This window comes from Cibotium barometz, chromosome 17, assembly GCF_041138505.1.
Source record: "Cibotium barometz isolate CiBa-2024 chromosome 17, ASM4113850v1, whole genome shotgun sequence".
NCBI lineage: Eukaryota > Viridiplantae > Streptophyta > Polypodiopsida > Cyatheales > Cibotiaceae > Cibotium > Cibotium barometz.
Window position 1 is genome coordinate 36,334,666 of NC_141062.1, and position 23,178 is coordinate 36,357,843.

At 44.2% G+C, this 23,178-nt stretch overlaps 1 protein-coding gene across 1 annotated transcript in view; it reads right to left on the reverse strand.

Annotated features, from left to right (window-relative positions):
* Positions 1-23,178, reverse strand: part of LOC147629941 (vacuolar protein sorting-associated protein 35B-like) — a 52,490-nt gene that overhangs the window by 737 nt on the left and 28,575 nt on the right. Inside the window, exons 2-21 of the mRNA XM_086811471.1 lie at positions 17,924-18,020; positions 17,447-17,570; positions 17,160-17,345; positions 16,927-17,014; positions 16,627-16,683; positions 16,288-16,377; positions 16,059-16,181; positions 15,882-15,956; positions 15,194-15,253; positions 14,959-15,075; positions 14,619-14,858; positions 14,452-14,520; positions 14,207-14,296; positions 13,833-13,922; positions 13,652-13,741; positions 13,323-13,391; positions 13,125-13,205; positions 547-654; positions 356-459; positions 68-181 (exon numbers count right to left, since the gene is read on the reverse strand). Of these exons, the coding sequence (XP_086667597.1) occupies positions 68-181; positions 356-459; positions 547-654; positions 13,125-13,205; positions 13,323-13,391; positions 13,652-13,741; positions 13,833-13,922; positions 14,207-14,296; positions 14,452-14,520; positions 14,619-14,858; positions 14,959-15,075; positions 15,194-15,253; positions 15,882-15,956; positions 16,059-16,181; positions 16,288-16,377; positions 16,627-16,683; positions 16,927-17,014; positions 17,160-17,345; positions 17,447-17,570; positions 17,924-18,020 (2,072 nt within the window). The remainder of the gene's footprint in view (positions 1-67; positions 182-355; positions 460-546; positions 655-13,124; positions 13,206-13,322; positions 13,392-13,651; positions 13,742-13,832; positions 13,923-14,206; positions 14,297-14,451; positions 14,521-14,618; positions 14,859-14,958; positions 15,076-15,193; positions 15,254-15,881; positions 15,957-16,058; positions 16,182-16,287; positions 16,378-16,626; positions 16,684-16,926; positions 17,015-17,159; positions 17,346-17,446; positions 17,571-17,923; positions 18,021-23,178) is intronic.

Below are 23,178 nucleotides of genomic sequence, written 5' to 3' on the forward strand. Positions count from 1 at the left end.
GCTGGTGGTAGGGAAAAAAGGGGAAGAGGGGATGAGGGAGGGAGGGGAGTTTTGGTTTGAAATTTACTTATTCAGGATCTCCACAAACAGAGTGACTGGCCCACTACTTCCTTTTGTCGCACTTGCCATTTGTTGAGCAGCATTTGCAATCCTCAAGGCACGTTTCAGACACAGTAATACCCTTGTAGAAGTCAATGTTTCGTGTTAGTGGCCGTAGTTTAAGGGACCACTTAAATGACATCAGAAGAACGGAAAGAGCCCACGACTCTCAAACTGATACGAACATGTTCATGCAAATGCACGTTTTCTACTGTTGTTAATTTTTGCATGCTAAGAATAGGAAAGGCTACCGTACCTTTCACCATCACGAACACCCCCTTCATCTTCCACCCAAAACAAATGGGAGCATGCATATACTGCTCTACACTGGTCCGGTTTTTTCAAGAGCTTTGCTGAGTACTGCACAATCATGAGAAATGAGTGGTTTCAAGATCCCTACACATTGTAGAGTATAGTTTTGAAATTAACGACATGACAACTACTCACCCCAGTTGCTTTATGAGTAAGTGTATCCCTGTTTTCCACTCCAAACACATGCATCCTTTGAAGTGTGCCAATGATCAAATGAATCGCAGTCACCTGCGCTTTAGAGTCCTGTTGGAAAACAGCATATAGTATATTAGACAACTTCTAACATAGCAGAAGATGCCAAAAAAGTGCTGTAATTTACTAGTGAGTTCTGGACAAATGCTCCTCTACCAAGGCTGTAAGCTCACTGTTTAAGGGTTACAAAGCCAGCAAACAATCTTGAGGGGGACTAGAGGGAGAACCCTTCACGTAACCACGGAACAATATCAACGATCCTCATCTGCCTGCCCTGGCTGACTGTGTGATGGTTGTCTCCTTTGATCTCCTCTAGGTTATAGATGTGGCTCCATTAATCCAGAATCTGCAAGATGCTACAAGTCTCAGACATATCTCAAGACAAGTCAACATGAAGAGGGCCTCAATTGACTGGGCAGTCTTGTGGGTTGGTGTCAACTGGCTCCCTCAATCTATGCTGACGAATCCCTAAAAAGAAAGGAGTATTTGGTTGCTGTCTTCCTGCATGCAAGTGTGTTTTTCAAGAGTTGCTCCCTACGCCTACAAACCTCAAGCATGTACATCTTAGTCCTGACAACTCATACTCGATGACTCTCCATAAAGGACCAAACGACTCCCTGAACAAGCAACAATAGTGCCCTCAAAACTCATTAGAATGCTGAACAATGGTGTAAAATATTTTCCTCCATCTCCACCATCTGTGTCGTACATAACTTAAGCTCTCTAAATTCCCTCATCTCAGCCGGTCTCTACAGGCAACCTATGCAGAGCTTCCCCGTAGAAATCCTCAGTACATATGATAGGTGAATCCCTAAACATCCAAGCATCTCAATCAACCCCTCCTTTGTCAGCATGAGAGACCGGTCTCTATATAGACTAGTTTTCCATGGGAACATTGCGAGTTGAAACCATGTCTTGTGGATGTAACGCTGGATAATCATCCCTAGTAGATCTGTTTTGCTCATAATTGTCAGTATAGCTTGCTTGTGATTGTGCATCCATAGAAAGTCCATGAGACTTGTCATTCAACATGTCAGCTTTGCATAACACTAGTCAGTGTCACCTTGTGCAGCTAATTGCATAGAGCCAACCATGATATTTTTTTTCTGCCCTACGCAAGAAACATTTCGTCTGTTTCGTCATTCCATCGTTTCAACTCGTTTCGTTTCATTTCGTCTCTATGGATGAAACACAGAGGTTTCGAAGTGACACTTGTCAAATCAAATTGGGAAAAAGTGAGAATTTAAGGAAACCATACGAAATTTCAACAATGGGTGAGAAACTAGATGCATTCAAGGCTGAATGAGAAATTGGGATTCATTAAATCGGGGGAGAGTGAAAGATTAAAGAAATTGTAGGTAATTTCAACAATTGGTGTAAAATTAGGTGCAATTGAAGCTTGAGTATAAAATTGGGATTGAAAAATTGGAAGAAAGTGATAAATTGAAGAGCTAGTGGAACACTTGTAGAAAATTTCAACAAATGGACGTGAAATTAGGAGAAATTGACCAAAATCAAATTTGGGAAAAACTGTGTTTCGACCATTGAGATTGAAAGCATGAAATTGGGATTTATAAATTGGGGAAAAATAGAAGAGCTATTTAAGGAATTTTAACAGTTGGATATGGAATTAGGTGAAATTGAAATTGACCAAGAGGTCAAATTTGAGATGGAGAGAGGGAGAAGAAAAAGAAGAGGAGAAGAATATGGTTTCTTTTTTAAATCAAGTTTGAAGTGAAATGGCGTTTCAGTTGGGAGTGTTTTTTTAATTTCGAAACATTTTGTCTGTTTCTTCTAGTGCTTCGTATAGGGACAAAACAGTTTTTCATGTGACCATGATGCCTACACATCAGCTAGGCTGTGTAGTATAAGGAAGAAAGAGCAGTATCTGTGGTGGATGATCATGGACTGTAAGGGACTGCGAAACATGAGAGAAAGAAAGCAATAGTATTAGAGGTCATTCACATGGTAAACCCACCATGTGGGCATGGAACAAATCCACAATCTGTATCTACCTTATCTAAGACGTGGAAAAGCCCTAAAAGGTATCCAAGTCTCAACTCATGATCTTTTTGTTCCGCTACTACTACATGAAACAAATGAAATAAGCAATGAACGGTTGTCGTAATATTGTCGCCACCTGTAACGGCACTAAAAAGTCCTCTCAAGTATGTCAAAGATGAGATGCACAACATAACCCCCAGCAACATAAATCCTAGGTATCAAAAACTGAGAGAGAGAGAGAGAGAGAGAGAGAGAGAGAGAAGAAGAAGAAAGAAAGCTGTATTAACGTCTACTAGAGCCCGAACTCGACCTATGAGACAAATCAATGAACAACTCTCAATGTCTTCTGGATGTCCAGAAAAAAAAGGACAAAATGAACATGAAATAAACTATGAAAGTACTGAGCTAGTGGGGGGGGGTGTGATTGTATTCTTTGCTTTATCCTCCTTCAAGGAGGCTAGAGTCTTGAAAAGTTATCTTGCCAAAACACCACTCATTCAATAACAACCTGAATGGCTTATGAATAATGCGCACTAGATTTCATGATTTGCTTTATCATCCTTCAAGAAGGCTCGAGTTTGGAAAAGTTCTCTTCCCCAACACCACTCATTCAATAACAACCCCAATGGCGTATTAATATCGATCACTTAATAAAACATACGCTCACCGCTTGGGAATAACAATCCCTGAATGTCACATGCACCCATGCACTGAGCTGTGTGTGACACACCGGCTCATCATCAATGCTTTACTTGTACAAAAGTAGCGCCCTTTTTAGCAATACCTGTCGTACACCATGACCCATTGTGAGCCCCAGTCCAGGGACATGTCACACATGAGCTACATAGGTCTTTCCAAGCCTTAGGTGTTAAGACTTTGTCATTTGACCCACTAGGAGGATAGTCAAGCATATAGGTTATCCTAGCATAAGTAGCGTTTAGGAGCATGATTGAGACTCTAGGCCAGCCCTTGGGGCCGACCTATAAACCTTTCCTTGTGGGCCATTAATCACCTAAGAGGGACATACAAGCACCCACTCCCAATCAGCCACCTTGTAGAGGCTTGGGTAGCCAGCTGGCCCGTCAGAGCCAGACGGCCACACGTGTGAAAGCAATGATGAGCTTGGATAGCATTTAATACTAAAATCAGCAGTCGTGAGCACATATAAACAAGCCGACAGCAGTTAAACCCACCAACCAGCAGCATAGAGCCATATATAAGCAGCCCCTTAGCCCTTGCATAAATCATCTCATTCTTCATAGTTTGAAGCAGTAGAAAAGTGCAGAAGAATGTGTGCCCGAGACTTTGGTCTTGTGCATACATCATCTCAGCCACGCACTCTTTGTGCTACAGCCCCAAGGTAGCCCGAAGCTATATTCAGAATTCAACCTTCAATATTGCATCTCCCTCACCAAATCTGGGTGTGCATAAGGCTCTACGAGGTGGCTACACAATTGTCTTCAACCCATTTGGTGGTTCAACAAACATTTGGTCTAGATCGTCCTTGCATTTGGCATTCCTCCATTAATCATCTTCAACAAGTATTATGCATTGTAACAAAAGTTCTCCAAAGTAATAAAGCAAATACTCCTGCTTGCGAGAGTGGGTAGATTGGGACCCAATCTGGTGCCATCTCTACATTCTCTCTTCAGCTCTACTTCTTGTGAACAAAGATGAAGCGGATTGCTTCATGCTCACTAACATAAAGGTATAAGAAGGAGGTCTTGTTGTGTGTTACACAATCATATGAATTACATGTTACACTGAACCAATCAAGTGTGTCCACAACACTAAATAACACAAGGCATCATGTCAAGTGGAAATTATCTTCACTTTTCACATCCCAAGCCTAAACCAAACATGGATATTTCTGTGTTAAAAATTGTGCATCTCAGTGTTATGGGGCTTTCTCTAGTTTATTCGGTTTTATAGTATCCAATCCAAGCATAGTGCATTAACATGCAGAAGCTTCGGGGGAGATCGGTAACTTCAATGCTCAGAAATCAGCACACTTGTCGCGACGAAATTAACGCAAAAAACTGAATATAGATGTGCAGAAAAATAGAGAGAGAGGGGGAGAAGAGGACACAGTATTGGGTCCCGAATACCCTCTGTAGGGCCCCCACCACGAATGGTGTATTTGCTTTATTAGAATGATGCAAATCTGAAAATAAATACAGAAAACTTGACCTTTCTTGGCTGAGATAACTCTGCCCTTGACCTGCAATCCTTCACCCCTTCTGCGTTAGCTTGATCTGGGCTGTCCTGGCCCTTGATTTAGCTTCAGCAGTTGGCAAAAGATGAGATGAAGGAACTGAACTGAGGCATGGGTATTTATACCCCTCTAGGACAGCAGTCGGCTGTCCCAATACTGTTCCACGACTGAATATTACAGCATTAAATATTAATTAAAGCTGCGCATGACTAAATCCAATGGCTGGGCACTTAGGCGCACACTGTGCGCCTGCCTCATATGGAGGCTAGGCAGCCTGTATGGGCTGCCCCACACTTGCCCTATAGCCATCCCATGGCTGGATAACCAATCAGCTACCCTCTGTGTGCCCCTAGGACTGTCCTACAACCCTCCATGGCCTACCCATGGCTGGTGGGTACAGCCAGGGCCTTCCTGGCCCTTATGGGGATTGTCTTGTACTTTCCCCATGCCCACAAGAGTTCTTGGGGTAGCCCTATGGGCTGGCCCCTATTCCTAACTGCAAACCCTAACTGTCTACACAGTGTTCTCGCATCCGCCGGTATCATACCAGATATACAGAGTCACTGACATCATTCTAGAGGGAGACTCACAGCACGGACTGGCACTGTTTCATGTGCAGGACAATGCACATCTGACTTTGGACTCATGTGCAGGACAATGCACACCTGACCTCGGACGACTGGGATGGAACCCTGGCTAACTCGTCCCGGACTGGGCTCACATGGGACCAATTTACCATCCTAGGTCCTGCACCTTCTGTACAGCTATGTCTACGTGGCATCCAAGTGCGGGATGCATGTGACATCCCCTTATGCTTAACTTGACGGAAGCTGCATAGCCTCCAAATAATCCGTCAATAACGCCGGATAGTCCTCGAAAATTTCTTTGTCAAGCCATACCACTTCGTGGATCCCTCGGTCCTGAAACTTCGTGAGGAACTGTCTTTGCCTTCGGCTTGGGCCATGCTTGAAACGGTGCAAAAGGATCTGTTCTGGAACCATAACTTCTGCTTCATCAACAATATCTGATTCCATCTCATCTTTAACTTCTGAAGGGATCGGACCTGCATATGACTTTAACCAACTGACGTGAAACACATCGTGCATAGTCCAACTCGGAGCATGCGTAGTCCTGCCAATAGCTGAAGAAAAAGAATCATTCAAAACAGCTTGAACTAAAGGCAAATATGATTCCCACTTACCTTGCTGATCGTGGACATAACACTTCAGCACATCAGAGGCCAACTGGTAGTATCTCTCTGTCTGGCCATCCATTTATGGGTGGAATGCACTGGAAAATTTCAATTTAGTACTTTTCCAATTTAGTACCAAAGTTATCAAACAATGCCCTCCAAAAATGACTGGTAAACTTGGCATCTCGGTCTGACACTACGGTCCTAGGAATCCCGCCAATTGGGTACCAATGCCGAATGAACAACTGGGCAACATCCTCAGCGGTCACATTGGTCCTGCATGGAATAAGCATAACAAATTTGCTAAATCTATCAACAATAGTTAAGCACTGAGTATTACGCTTACTCAGACTGGGAGGCAGATTCGTGACAAAGTCCATTGAAATATCTTGAAAAGAGCCCTCAAGAATTGGCAAGGGTTGTAATAAGCCTATCTTCTTTCCACGAGGACCTTTCACCTTTTGACAAATATCACAGCGTTGTTCATATGTAAACACATCTCACCTCATCTTTGGCCAATAATATTGTCATTCCAATTTCTCCAGAGTCAAATTCATTCCCCTATGACCACCAGTAATGGCATCATGGGCATCATGGAGAAGAGCTGCCCTGAACGACTTCATGACATATAGTCGGCCTTTGTAGTCGCGTATCAGAAAGTGGCATGGTCCTCTGGCATCCAATGCATGTTCCCACTGTGTACCGAATTCCTCAGAATCCGCGTACGTGTACTTCATGTCATCTAGTCCTATACCAACAAGATCGAGTCTAGTGGTCTGAATCGAAGTCACTTGTCCCTTCCTGCTCAAAGCATCAACCACTGGATTGGCTTTTCCTGGAAGGTACTCAATCATATCACCGAATTGCTGGAATATCTAGCTCCAGCGGTATGGTCGGTCACTCCACTGTGCACTTGGCATTGTCTGAATCCAATGTAATGCATGATGGTCAGTGCGAACCTCAAAGTCACGGCCATAAAGAAAATCTTTCCAATGTTTCAAGGCATGTATAACTGCAAGGAGTTCACGATCGTAGACTGAGTAATTTTTCTCTACGCGCAGTAACTTACGAGACATGTAAGCTACTGGATGACCATTTTGTTGTAACACACCGCCAATTGCGATGTTACTCGCATCGGTGATCACCTGAAATGGCTCGTCCCACGAGGCAAGTGCTATACAAGGCGCTTCTGATAAAGCCACCTTGAGGTTCTTGAATGCCTCCAATGCTCGTGGAGTCATTCGAATCCGTTGTCTTCTTGTCTTAACACCCTTTAGCAGATCGGTGAGATCCGCCGAGGTCAGAAAACTTGTCTATGTGGGTGGTGGATACCTGGCATATACCCACAAAGGATCTGATGTCATATGCTGTCTGAGGTACTTCCCAATTGACAATCTCGGCCACTTTAGCCGGATCAAGTCAAATGCCTTCTCCAATAATTATGTATCCCAAGTAATGCACCTTGAACAAATAAAATTCTGTTTTCTTTTCATTCACGTAGAGCTCGTTGCTTTCCAACAACTTAAGGACTTTCTCCACATCAATGTCATGCTGCTCAACCGTAGCTGAAAATACCAGTATATCGTCCAAAAATATGAACACACACTTTCCAATTAAATCCCGGAACACACGCATCATCATGCGGTTGAATGTACCTAGGACGTTCGTCAAGCCAAACGGCATGACCACAAATTCAAAGTGGGCCCATTCCGTACGGAAGGCCGTCTTGGAGATGTCCCCCTCCACAATCCTCACCTGGTGATACCCACTCTTTAAATCAAGTTTCAAGAACACCTTTGCCCCATTCAGCCTCTCAAGAATATAATCTATTCGAGGCATTGGGAATCTACTCTTGATAGTCAGCTTATTGAGTGCACGATAATCGACACACAACCAAGAAAACCCATCTTTCTTCTTGACAAACAAGATCGGTGCTACAAAAGGCAACACGTTGAGACGGATGAAGCCAGATTGCAACAACAATTCTTGGAGCCGGCAGTCCAACTCCGATTCCATTGCCTTGGAAAGGCAATACGAAAACTTGCTCGGGGGTTCCGAGCCTGGGAGGAGGTCAATCTTGTGGTCCTCCGGTCTGGATGAGGGGGGTTGGGGAGGGAGATTGTCCCGAAGAAAAATCTTTTGGAAATTTTCATGGAGAGCCAAATACTTCTCGGAAGCACTGGCCACCGTCTGGGCTATCTGGATTTATATCATCACACAATGTGCGCCTTTCCTGACTGCTCGCTTAGCCTGCAAGTGACTTATGAGCGGAAAGTTCGAAATTCCTAGCTCACACTTAATGGTCACTGGAACGTTTGACACATTCCAATTAATCTGGAACGTGTGCTTGTCCCACTTGACATCAGGAAGAAACTTGTGAAACCACTGAATGCCCAAAATTATGTCTTCTCCTACAAGAGAGGCAACCATAAAATCATGCACAAATTCTATGCCCTGAATAACTAATTTAGCACCTAGAGCTTCATACCTGACGCTCGTTGTCATGCCTGTGCTAAAACCCTCAACTTGTTTGTCCACCAAAGTCAGGACGAAACGGGCACGCCGAGCGGCCTGTTCCATGAACACATCCTCCGTGCTGCAGCTGTCAAACAAGACAACGACTCTCTGGCCACCTATGTAACCAAAGGACTTGAGCAATTCGTTGCACTCATACTCCTGGTCACGAGCGCCCTTCTGCTTATCTTTGAGCTCCCAACTAATAATTGCTCCAACTAAAGCATTGGGATTTGAAGAACTAGGGGCAGCCACTAGGGTCTGTGTGGGAGTTGGGCTCACCACGGAAGCTGTGGATGCTGCGGCTGCGGTCTTTGGAGTGGTAGTCTTCTTAGGACACTCCCAAGAAGTATGTCCTCTTTTGTATGACAAAAGAAACACCTACCCTCCTCCTTGTACTGAGAAATCTCCTCAACACTCAACTTGCCACCTGTCTTGCCTGCCTCCGCTTTCTGGTCTCTGCAATAAGCTTGGACGCATTGTTTGAGTTCTTGGAGCCAAAGGCTCCCATGCTCTGTCCTGGGGAAGACCCCGTCTGGTTTTGGCCTTTCCCCCCAAGGCGGTAGCATTGGGAGTAGCCGGCTGCGAAGTTTTGGACTTGCCACCATTATGCTTCATTTCTGCACTCCACGCAAGCAAGAGTGCGTCTTCAAAGGTGGCTGGCCTAAACATACGCACCTCCCACTAGATTTGAGTGTCAAGGCCATACGAAAACTGCCCTTTCTTGTCCAAATCAAATAAGCCTAATTGCAAACATAAAGTCGAAATTCTATTGGCAAACTGAAGGATTGGTTACACGTTCTAACGCACTCTCCTGAACTCGTCTTCGAGTCGCTCAAGGTAGTGGGGCGGTAGAAACCGCTGCTTAAAGTCGCGGACAAACTCGTCCCACACAAGCTACCATACCTAATCGGGTGTGGGCATGAGCCCACTGAGTCCACCAAGGAATGGCCTCACCTTCCAAGTACCAACTAGCTAAGATCACTCTGTCAGTATCTGCCTTTCTAACTGCGGCAAAGTAAGCTTCAAACTGATGTAACCATGAATAAAGAGTTGTGGAGTCGGGTTTACCATTATACTTACTGAAGTTTATTTTCTCGGGAAAATGATTCGAGGGCGCCGCTGGTGTCAATCTGGCGTCCAAAGCTTAAGGTAACGCTCATGTTCCACGCGTCACATGGCTTCGTCTTCACATTGTCGGATCTCCAATGCACGCATCTGCAACTCAAGCAAAGAGCTCGGCTGCGGTGATGACCCAACGAGAGGGTCCCTATGTCGAGGATCTGGAATCTGGGATACGAAAGGAGAGGAGGAAGGAGATGGAAAACGCAACGCAAGAGAACGGGTACGCTCTTCCAGCGCCAGGATCTGCGCCTTCTGCTCTTCCAACTTGGTCGTCTGCTCTGCAATTGCTCGCATTATCTGCTGGAACATCTCTGTAACACTCAAGCCTGGTGCCCCAGCTGGGCTGCCCAGTGCACTCTGGTCCCAAGGTTCTTGGTCTCTCTCGTCATCGAAGCTCGCCATGGACAGGAAAACGCACTTCCTTTCCGGAGCTCAATCTGACCATCCACTATGTGTGTGGGAGACTTCTGGAGGCTTCTGGAGGCTGAAAACCAACCATCCTTCGAGAGACAAGAGTCACTCCGAAAGGGGTAGTCCATCTGAATTTGAAAACCAACCACACGAGCGAGAAAAAATTCTGGTTTCTTTGCTGAATCTTTACACTTGAAGTAGGCTCTAATACCACTGTAACATGCGGAAGCTTCGGGGGAGATCGGTAACTTCAATGCTCAGAAATCAACACACTTGTCGCGACGAAATTAACGCAAAAAACTGAATATAGATGTGCAAGAAAAATAGAGAGAGAGAGAGAGAGAGAGAGAGAGAGGGAAAAGTCAGTATTGGGTCCCAAATACCCTCTATAGGGCCCCCACCACGAATGGTGTATTTGCTTTATTAGAATGATGCAAATCTGAAAATAAATACAGAAAACTTGACCTTTCTTGGCTGAGATAACTCTGCCCTTGACCTCCAATCCTTCACCCCTTCTGCATTAGCTTGATCTAGGCTGTCCTAGCCCTTGCTTTAGCTTTAGCACTTAGCAAAAGATGAGATGAAGGAACTGAACAATGGGTATTTATTGTTAGAAGTCATCTCCTGTCTATTTGTATACACCAGGGCCTCTGTTGTGGGTGTGCCCGCCCGTATATCATTTTTCCACACTCCCCGTATTTTTTCCCTATTTTTCCCATTTTTTCCTAGTGGCTGGAGGGCTGCCAGGTGATGCCAGGAGCACCCCAGTGCTGGCCGACTGGACTTTCTTCAGTCGTGTGTGCATCTGGGCTGCTGGCCGACTTATTCTGACATGGTATCAGAGCCCTAGGCTCTAGGAGATCTTGGGCGTTTTTCTGAGCAAGAGGGGGAGCAACAGGTTGCTGATCGATGGACTGTTTCGGGCTGAACGGGAAGAGAAGGTGCAAGAGGAAGGCGGGCTAAGGGGCTGGACAGCCACTTGCATATTTTCAGATTTTCAGATTTTTCCCACCCACCCACCCTTTCAGGTTACTCTCCGAGATGGCAGATTTACTCGAGATGGCTGAGAAGCACGTGAAGATTCCAACTCTCCCCACGTTCCCAGTGGATCGTCAGTTGGACGGGTCCAATTACGGCATCTGGAAGGTCATGATGGAGTCAGTTCTGGAGTCATATGATCTTGCTGATTTTATTATCATAGGGGTGCCACGGCCGGAAGCTAAGGAAGGGGAGTTATTATCGACGAGGAAGGACCGAGAGGCACAGGCACACATGTGGGACCGTGTCAACGCCAGGGTCCGGTCATTTATATTCCTCAATTGCAAACCACAGGTGATCAACCATGTGAAGCACATGACGCTGGCGAGAGGCATATGGGAGCACTTAGCTTCTTTGTACAAAGGAGGCTTGTGGGCAAGAGAGGGGGCAGGTAGCAACTCCATTTTCTGATGCATGGGAACCGTGAGTTGGAGTTCCAAACATTAAAAATATGGCAAGACATGGTCATCTTTGGTGTAGCAGAGATTATGGACAAGATCTATTCCAAGTTCATTGTTCAAGGCTTTTGGGACGTGATGTGTTCACAATCCACTGTTGGGGATTATGGGCGCGGTGTGTCCAACAGCTCATCGTCTTATTCTTGGAGTTCACTACACACTTGTGTAGGAATTCGCAGCCAAGCAAAGTTCCTTGGTGTTCGTGGTGGCATTTTGTTTCGTGGTGGCATTTTGTTTCGAGGAAACACGTTGGCGGATGCTCTCTCCGAGGTGATTCTGGTATCTGCAGTACTGGACGGTCCATGGCTACATCTTCATCAACTTATCTTCTTCAAACTCTTGCACACTATGAGCTGCAGAGGGGGTGTTAGAAATTGTGCATCTCAGTGTTATGGGGCTTTCTCTAGTTTATTCAGTTTTATCCTATTTTCTCCTATTTTGGTAAGTCATGGAGCAATCGGCCAGCTCTAGGAGCAGTCGGCTAGTTCCTTTGCATCACTATATAAAGGGGCCTCCCATCTCCAATCCAAGCACAGTGAAACACTTTCCCTTGCTGGCTATTGCCATTGTACAGCTTCATGCTATTATATTAGGTGATCTTGTCCACAAGCTCTCTCTCTCCTTTGCTCTCTCTCTCCTTTGCTCCCTCTCTCTCTTGTATTGTCTATGCTTCTGCCTGTGCATACTCCAACAATACGGGTAGAGAATGAACAAATGAATACTATGGATACAGTTACTAATGCAAAGGACAATCATTTTCCAAACACTAAGGGAACAATAAATTAGATTCATGCAAAAATGTCCACCACTGAACCATAAATGTGTTTGGACAATCAACACATTGGGTTGTCCTTACAAGATTAACCACTTCCATAACCGACAATATAGTTATGGAATATCCATGCAATCTTCTTGCCCGCCAAACAAAAGGATACATAAACCCTGATGTAATTGGTACTAGCACAGCAACAGAAGTCTAGATCCCAAGAAAGAGAATCCAACTAACCTGTGAGAAGTAGGATAGATATTGCTTATAGATAATGCTTTCTTCAACTATGAACATCGCTTTTAACAAGCTTAACCATGCAAGTCTTTATAATAGTCATCTGATTTAGGCATCACAACCTAAACAAGTCGATGAACATCCTATCAATAGTCAAACAACTATGCACTACCTAGGACAACGAACAGCTAGGATATCCAATCCTAAAAAGCACCCAAATCTCATCATGTGCTGAACAATGGAGTAAAACACATTCCTTTATCTCTCTGTCCTGTGTGTTGCATCCTACACTCTCTCATTAGATCCACATGCAGCCTGTGCGATGAGACAACAAGCTGCCCCATAGATACATTGAAACCTAGATATATGGTACCCTCAAATCTCATCATGTGCTGAACAATGGAGTAAAACACGTTCCTTTATCTCTACGTCCTGTGTATTGCACATACCAGGAGCTCCCTACACTCTCTCATTATACCACATCCAGCCTGTGTGATGAGACAACAAGCTGCCCCGTAGATACATTGAAACCTAGATATATAGATGTATTATTGGACTTACAGCAATTTCTTCTTCATACAGCACAAAGGCCTGTGTAAAAAACTCATAAGCCACCGGCTCCAAATCGCAATCATTAGCAGCCTGCATTTCATGAGAGAGAGAAAACATGGTTTGAGGGTGGCAGGGTGTAATCCATGCATGTGAAGATTTGTTCATAGCAACCAAATCTAACATGTTACAGCCTTGCTTATATTTTACCTCGGCACACTGCAAGTACAGACGCAATGCCAGCTCTGGGGCTGGTACATATGAAAGTGCTTCTACAGTCTGCAACAACAATTCCATACTCATCAGGAACCATACCACAAGACAATTTGAGTGATGAGAGAGTAAAATGATGCATTTGATTGGACGAGTCACTAAGCATAGATGTTCACAGAGGGGGAATGTATAAGAAGAAAAAAGTGGGTGAGATAGAGAGAGGTCAGTGCAGCTTTCTACACTTCAAGTAAAAGTGGGTGAGATAGAGAGAGGTCAGTGCAGCTTTCTACACTTCAAGTAAAAGGATAGCTGTACAGTTCACAAACCTGGTGCAAAAATTGGAAAACCTTTTGAGAAGAAACTGCACCTTCTTCCACTTCACTACCGTCACCATGCTGCTGCAACAATCTTACAAGCTGCATGCCATGCCATGCAGCTTGTTACCACACAGACTCTCACACAGCAATATCAGCCAGACAAATATAATTGGCTAGGTTTATTCGCAACCTTAAGTGCAGAAAAGATGACAGGAGGGAGGGTATAGCCAAGTCTTTTAGGACCACCCTTCAAAAAGTGCTTCCTCACTGTGGTAAGGATCTGCAAAACAGAGAATAAGGTATTTAAACATACACAAGGACAAGCAGAAAATGCTCCACAGGATCAGATGAGCCAGGAATGGACAGGCTTGATCGCCTGCCCATCCATGAGCAGCTGCCCTCACCCACCATCGTCAGGTCATCTGACCATAAAGACAGCGGGCAGCCTGTATCTGTGAAGACCGTTAGATCAGCCATCGCATATTAACCATCAACCTTCCTCTAACAAATGCATAGACCAAGCAAAGGCTATGAAATGGTCATTGTTGTAGTGCACTGGTTCACCTTAAACATCTCATCATTGTCCTTGTTCACTAGCATTTGCACAAGCCGGGCAACCAGATTTTGTTCTTCCATAAAGTCTTCCTCATCGAGCTGCAAAACACATGGCAAACATTAGACTTAGGCCCAAATGGGCCAGCCAAAAGCCCATGAAAAGACTGTAGGTCGGCACACAGATCATGTCTCTTCTGGCATACACATGCCCAAAAACGTTAGCTCAACCTTGCAATCAGGACCCTCATTCTCACCTCATCCAAAGTAGGAGCACCATCACTGTCCTTTATAATCTCTTTGAGAAGCTCAAAGAGTGCTTCCACCTGGAAATTTTAAGCATCAGCATGGTGAAAACTAGCTAGATTATGGAAATTTTAAGCATCATTAATACAATATTTTACAAGCCCAAATACGACCCCACCTTGTCAGCTTCCATAATGAATGTACCATTTTTCATGATACTTTGGATGATCACAACCGCCATGACTTTATTGGTCCCATAGTCAAGGTGCTCCATGACCTTTGGATAATTTGTAAGAGTTAACACAGTCACAACATTATTGTATTTCTCAAGAGGAGCACTCAAGAGCGCAACAATCTGTTTGGTTGCTTTACTGTCCTTCACTTTGCCAACCCCCTCTAGCTTCTTGACACATGCACCCTGCATTTTTTGTACATAAAGGGAGGGACTTAAACTTCTCAAAGCATACAATTTCTCAAGGTATCAATGTTTGAAATGCACTTTCTCAACCAATACATACCAGCACTTGATCCACATAATCCAAACGGTCGACATGAACACGCAGTGTAAAAGTAAGGAGAGAGACATGTAGACCAATGGCACCAACCAGTGGCATATCTGGCTGGGCCTCTATCACCTGCCACATGATTGAAACAAATATTTGAACTGTAATCCAATATTTCAGAAAACTACAGTTCTAACAATCCTCCTGTCAAATCCTCATCCATTGACTAGATAGTTGCAGAAAAAGGTACCTTTACTACAGCATCACTAAGTTTTGAGAATGCTTCCACTTGCAAAAAATCAGAGAGCACCTGCAAATATTGAGCTGTTAAGACTCTAGTATGTTTTAGAATGCTTCCACTTGCAAAAAATCAGAAAGCACCTGCAAATATTGAGCTGTTAAGACTCTCTCTATATATATATATATATATACCTAGATGAATCCAGGAACATGCCCAAATTCACCTTTTAGGAACGTGCATGTTATATACTCACGGTAGTCAACCCACAAGACTATATAACTATCAACTCCATTATGTATAGTATGGACTAGATACTACGACATCCCCACTAACGTCATCAGTGCCCAATAGTGGGTGTAGAACTCTGTATCAAGATATGCTCTCACACACGCACTCCACACACCCACACACATAAGAGCATATATTCACACAAAGCCCTTCGTACTGAGTTTCTGTCAAACCTCTGGAGATGCAGGGCAAACTCAGCCATAATGAAGCCTAGCACTAAGGGAAGTAACAAATAGAAAGAATTAGTACACCAAATAAGTAGTTGATAGGGCAAATGCACCGCTAAAGATAGAAAGAATAAGCACAATATCAATTGACCGCAACTCGGACGAAAACTTCACAATGTGAAATCTGCATGCCCGCTAAGACTCTAGTATGTTTTTAAACATAGCTAGCATTTCACTCCCACCTGAGGTGTAGATGTAGCATAATTCGAAAGCCTCTCCATCAGTTGTGACATAACTGTTTTCACATCTACAGTTGGCTGCACCGCCACCAAATAATAATGACAAACAATCAATAAATTTAAGTGAAAAAAGTGGATAATTACAGAGCCCAAACCCTACAAACAATAACCTGTCTGTACCTGAAGCTGTGAGCAAGCCCCAAGAAGGGTTTCCAGTGTTTGGAGATGGTACTCATCAGGAAAGACCTGGATAATGCAATCCATGAGGTAATACTGGGCAAGCTCATCCTTGCAGTTGACTACCTGAAAGCCAAAATCCTGCTCATTATAGTTCTATTTGCCACCTCATAGCTTGGAACTCCAAAGGTATAAACTATATTTGATAGCATGAGTAACTGTACTGATTTACCTGCTCCAAGACACGAGAAAGGACTACATCTCTGTACATGTCGAGGTCAACACCTTCTAACTGGCTCAGTACATGTAAATTTTTGCCCACCTGAAAACAATCTTGATTTAAGTCACAGATGTAAACCTAGCATTTAGCCTTGTGTATTTGCATTTGCCTGCACACAGGTGCAGGTGCGAGCATAAATGCATGGATGCATGTGTGTGGATGCGTGTGCATGCGTGTGTGCATTGTAGGTAATGTATGATATGGTATGTTATGGTACCTATGTATGTATCACTTGGAATCGCCCATCATTTTGATGAGTATTATTCCACACAAGACGACAAGTTTTCTTACCAGATCACGAAGCTCGCTCCTCTCCTTCTCCCGCTTTTCTTTCTCCCGAGCAGGCCCCTGCAGACCAGAAAACTTCCAAAATGGGAGCTTGCCATTGATAGGATCACCACATTACAACACTGCCTGCATGAGCAAAACTATTGTTTAGCTCCCCATGGCCTTTTTTCTCTACCCTTCCTAGGGCATGCAGGCAAATGCAGACCTAATCTGCTGACTACTACCACTAGACCACTACCACTAGACGTGCCTTTTATCCTTGAACAAACTGTATGATCCCAATACTTGCGTTCCATAGCTAACCTGCTGTTGCATTCGAACCCACAACTTGTTCATCTCAGTGAAATTTTGAAGGACAAACTCCACTGCATCCACAACAGTCCCCCCCTCCCTGCTGAGACAAAAACTAGCAAAAAATAAGATACCTGGTTTTATGCATACCAACAAATTCTAGGAAAACAAAGCCAAGTAAAAGCTCCAAATCTTCAAAAGAGCACTATGAGTAGAAAAAGGATAGCTGAGAGGTATTAGCTTACCCTTCAAACTCTGAAGCTGCATCAGGCAGCTTGTCTTTGCTAATCTGAGACAAATAACTTCTAAGAAAAAGTCCCCGGATCGGATGCTGTATACCACGACACATTTCTACCAAATCTTTCAGCACCTCTTTTGCAGGTGCCTCTTTAGACTTTATGTACACAGAGCCTACTGTACAAAGAAGATACCTGCACCCACAAACACCTTTAGAAGGCCATCCTATCACAAATGCAACGCAACGGTGTCACACGGACGCAACCCAATATCATAAGACGGGCTAAAAACTCACAGTCTGGGCAGTATGTTGCCAGCATGTTGAACAAGCTCGTATAGATAAGCATTTGTGCACCCTCTCTTTGTTTCTTCTCTAAAGAAGACTTCCAGCATACGCAACTCATCAAATGTTCTCATATCTTGAAATAGTCAAGGTAGTCAAGTTATTTTAGCACCAAGATGGCGGCACCTCAGCCTAGCAAGGGATGGTGGACAGAAGAAGTGCTGGCAAACATGCAAGCACCATGCTGGGACACATGCACCACACAAGCAGGCATGCAAGCACCATGTTCACAGACATGCAAGTGCCATGCTGGCAGCTTCTCAATTACATTCATGTATTGGGGACCCATTCAGATGCACCACGCTGACAAATCCTAAGCTACTGCGGCAAGTGGGATGGCACGAGGCCAACCAACACACCATGAGGGCAGAAAAGAGGGCACGAGGATGTGTCACAACGTACAAATATTTCAATAGAATGAATGGATACAAAGCTCATAGTATTTCTGAGGAGAAAGCTTTGATGTCCTCAATTCTGAAAGCATTTGGGCCGAGAACTTCAATGCATCTCGTAAATTATTATTATCCTGCATTGCACAGAAGAAAAAAAAAAAAGAAGGCATAGCTTTAATATCTTCTTTTTGTAAAATATAAAACTTTCACAAACAGCTAGTCTAGTGATTGCATCTAATGAAGAAAATAAAGCATGCAAGTTACAATCATGATGTGATCACATGATGGGTAATAGCTAAAGCCTAGTGGTTAATGAGCCTGGCTGCTTGTCTCTTGCAGGCTAGTGGGCAGTGCAAAATGGGAGCCCCCAGACTGTCCACAGCCCATGGCCCCAACTAGCCTCCACAAACCCTAATGTATATTGCTAGATACCATGCTACTTATGGGTTCACACATATACAGGCTCCTCTACCTATACCTAAGACTCTGACAGATGCCCATACACCTGGCTTCAGGGAATCAAGCCTAATAAAGTTTTTTTTTGAGGCAGTTCCCTAGGCTAGGATCGGGTTGGTCAGTCGCAAAATCAGCATATTGGCCAATCTTTCCAGTTGTCTTCACATCACTTGCTTCTGCATTGGCCGAATCTGTCCGATCTACGTATATCTTGATAGCAACTTGCATGATTTGCGAGTCATCTTGAGCATCCTCCTTTTCCACGAAAGAGTCACCACGATTTAAAAAATGGAGAAAATTAGTTACATATCAAAAGTGCATGACAATGAACGGAATTTACTATGGCACAATAGAACATGCTAGATGTACTAGTTGCAAGATGTCAAGATCAAGCTAACCATGCTACAAGGGAGCATAAGCAATGGTGGGGGTTGGGCTTATTTTTTTAGTATACTTTAGTATGCCGCCTCCTTCTAGGACAATCTCTTATGCAAGGTGGCCTTGTTATCAACAAGAAATATGATAGTCTAGTTAACCAGTGTGTGACCAGTGCTGCATCACATGGACGGGAACCAGCTTTGTGCCACCCGTGTGATTTGCTTCGTGCTGTATGGACGGGAGCCTGTTGGTGCCTATGGCCAGGATGGTGTCTTACCTATGGGACTATCACTCCATAGGAAGACCAGGACATATTTATTTATATCTGTCGCGCCAGTTTTGTGCCCGACAAGAACCTCTTGTACAAGTTTCATGAAAGAGAGATTTCGTCCATTATTTGTGCACATGCATTTATGCTTGGATGCATAAATTTGTTTTTGCATGACTTGTTTGCGTGTGTCTGCTTGTTATGCCGTGTCAGTACACTGGACGGGGACGCCCCCAGTGTACCGTGGAGTGCTGTTTGCTGACTCGGTGGTGTGGCGTGTGAACAGGTGATAAGTATTTTCATTTTTGCCTTTTTAAATGGTAAAATCCATAAACTTGAGTGAACCTTAATATTTATAAGGTATTGTGTTCACACTCAATTTAAATAGAGGCTGGACACTTGCTAATGAGGGTGGGGCCCAAAGTAATAATTTGATTAAAGGTTTTATCATCTTTAAATAATAGCATTGCATGGAACTCATTGGGAAAAAAAAAACCACGTGTGGGTTGGTGGTGGATCTTTCCTTCTACCCGCCTTCTCCTCCACGCCTACTGTAGCTTCCCCTTCACGCCTTCTCCACACCTGTTTTGAATTCGCCTATTGACTGCCCTGCTGTACTGTGTCTCTTGCAGGCAAAAGAGCAAGAGCTGAAATTCTTGCATGAGGACCCCCATGTACAACGTGTCATAGAAGGCAAGAAAGCTGATGCGATGGTGGACATGACTTTTGAGTCTATGGCTCGAGAGGTGGGCAAGAAGCCAAGGGAGTTGGCACTCTCTTATCTTATCCGTAAGGGTGACCTTAGAGAGAGAGAGGATGGACAGCTTATGTTCAAGAATCCACCCAGTTTGCAGCATGGAGACCCAGCCTCTCAAAGGTTGAGATCATACTTGCATAAAGAAGTTTCGGTCACCTCTCGCCATGCATCCACTCCTCATGGCACAAGAGGAAACAGATTTATGCATGCTCAAGGCCATTTGGATTCCAAGAATGTACATCATGGGGACAGTGGTCGGCATGCAAGCCGAAAGACTTTGCCCATTGAGTTGTCTTGTGGTGAGACATTGCATCATTTGGGGAGGTCACATGCATCGGGGCCACAGATTCATAATGCACATGCTACCGTGCCTTTTGAAAGATCTTTGGCTGCCCATGAAGCCCATGCAGAGAGGACTGCCCCGTTGGATAAGGGGAAGAGAAAAAGAGAAGAACATGTACCACATCCCAAGAAGCTCAAGGAGTTCAAGGCAGGGGACAAGTCCGTGAAATTTGATGCCTTTCATGGAGAGTATGATGCCTCTAAGGTGCTAGCTTTTGTGGCACAGTTTGACATTGCTTTTAGTGATGAGGACTTCACTGAGAAATCCAAAATTCGTCATGCAAGCATGTTCTTGAAGGGGACGGCTGCCCATTGGTGGATCACTGAAAAGACCGCCAAAGATCCCATTTGCACTTGGAAAGAGTTTAAGGACAGATTTTATGTCCAATTCTTGCCTCCTAATGCGGAGCGATGCCTCTAAGGTGCTAGCTTTTGTGGCACAGTTTGACATTGCTTTTAGTGATGAGGACTTCACGGAGAAGTCCAAAATTCGTCATGCAAGCATGTTCTTGAAGGGGACGGCTGCCCATTGGTGGATCACTGAAAAGACTGCCAAAGATCCCATTTGCACTTGGAAAAAGTTTAAGGACAGATTTTATGCCCAATTCTTGCCTCCTAATGCGGAGCAAACTCTCACCCAAAAGTGGGATAGACTTGAGCAAAAAGATAATGAAAGTGAAGACAATGGAGGGTTAGGGTTAGGGTTTACACAGGTTCAAGCAAGCGTGGAAACCAAGAGAAGAGTGAACACGACTTCAGTATGCTTCAATGATAAGAAAAATCAAGTACAATAGCCACATGATAGTGACCCTAAAAGATAAGTGTTCACATGTCCGGCCATAAATGTGCCGGGTGGACCAAAACACTTATAAACTGCATATAAGTGAAACTGAACTAAACTGGGGGAAAAAACCTCCACTAACTGAAGTAAAAAGTGCCCCAGTAATCTACTGATGATCACTAGCACTCCTCTGGGTGCATACACAGCATAAAACCCAACAAACCCCCCTGGAGTGATATGTGATCACTGTACATCATCCACCAAAAGGAAACAAATTCAAAGCATTGCGGAATGCTTCAAATTTCGGACGTGGTAATGCCTTGGTGAAGATGTCTCCCACATTCTGATCTGTAGGACAGTAGATCAGACTGATATCTCCTGCCTGGAGTCTCTCCCGAACAAAATGATAGTAAATCTCAATGTGTTTCGTGCGAGCATGAAACACAGGATTCCTGGCCACAGCAATGGCACTCTGACTATCAGTATAGATAGGTGTAGGCTCCTCCACCACTGAAATATCCATATCAGTCATAAGACGACGCAGCCAAACACACTCAACAGTAGTAGTGTAGGCTGCTCTGTACTCTGCCTCACAAGACGAAGTGGCCACTGTGGTCTGTTTCTTGCTTAGCCAAGAAATGCATGAAGCGCCAGGAAGAAACAATTTCCACTAGTGGAATGTCTGGTATCAAAATCACCAGTCCAATCTGAATCACTGTAAGCGTGTAACTCCATGTCACCCCCTCAGGATAAAGCAACCCAAGAGATAAGGTACCCTGCAAATAACGGAATACACGCTTCACAGCTTGCCAATGTGACAACCGTGGGCTGTGCATGAATCTGCTCAACTGAGAGACTGCATACTGAATATCTGGCCTTGTATTACACAAGTAAATGAGGCACCCAACAGCCTGAGCATATGTAGTGGCATCAAAGGAAACACTGTCATCTTGTAGTGACAGTTTCATCCCAGGCTCCATAGGAGTACTAATACGCTTGCAATCCTAAAATTTAAACTTCTCCAGAAGTTTAGCAACATAGCGTGATTGCAACAACCCAATGCCTCTGTTAGCCTGCACAAACTGTATGCCCAAATAGTAATGTACAAGGCCCAAGTCAGACATGTCAAATGTCTGTTGCAGTATCTCCTTAAAAGCTGCAATTTTGTCATCATTTGATCCCATGAGCAAGAGATCATCCACATAAAGACTGATGACCAGCAGATCTGTCTCTTCTTTCTTTACATACAGAGTGGCCTCTGATGGACTGTTCACAAATCCCTGAGTGAGTAGAAAAGCATCTATTTTTGCATACCAAGCTCGTGGAGCTTGTTTCAAACCATACAAGGCCTTTTTCAGCCTGCATACTTTCCCCTCATGACCATGTTCTGCAAATCCCATGGGCTGAAATACATAAACTTCCTCCTCGAGGTCCCCATGTAGGAATGCAGTCTTTATGTCCAACTGGTGAACAACCCAACCACGATATGCAGCCAATGCAATGACACACCTAAGTGTCGACATACGGGATGTAGGAGCAAATGTCTCCTCATAATCAATGCCCTTCTTCTGTGCATAGCCCTTTGCAACTAGACGGGCTTTGTACCTGTCAATGGATCCATCTGTATGTCTTTTCAACTTATAGACCCATTTAGTACCAATGGCTTTCTTGCCTTTGGGCAGATCAACCAAATCCCATGTTTGATTCTTTTTAATAGAATCAATCTCATCTTGCATGGCTTTGTTCCAATGCACATTATCTCGTGCATCCACGAATGAATCAAGCTCATCATCATCCTGTAAACTGGCTGCCATAACCAGATTCAAATCCATGATGTGTGCATGCTCATTGGTCCTTGTCTCCCTACGAGTACGACCAGCAAGAGGACCCTCTAAATGGCTGTCCTGTAATGTCCTCAAATACCATCTAGGTATATGTCTGACCTGTGGTGCCTGCTGTCCCATATTTGGTTCAGCTTCTGGCTCATTTGGCTGCTGAATTTCTGCACCACCTACATCATTTGCTGGCTGTCCAGTACCCTCATGAGTTGGATCACCAACTGTGGAATGAAACTCCATGGGTAGTAGACCTTCAAACACATCATTTTCAGCCTGATTTGCCTCATAACCAGCCATGGATATTTCTGATTTTTCATCAAAAATCACATCCCGACTGATGAATATCTTCCTGGATAGTGGGTCATATAACCTGTAGCCCTTGCTCTCACGGCTATACCCAACAAAAATGCATTTTGTGGCTTTATCATCAAGCTTCCTCCTCAACTCTTTGGGTATGTGTGCATATGCAAGA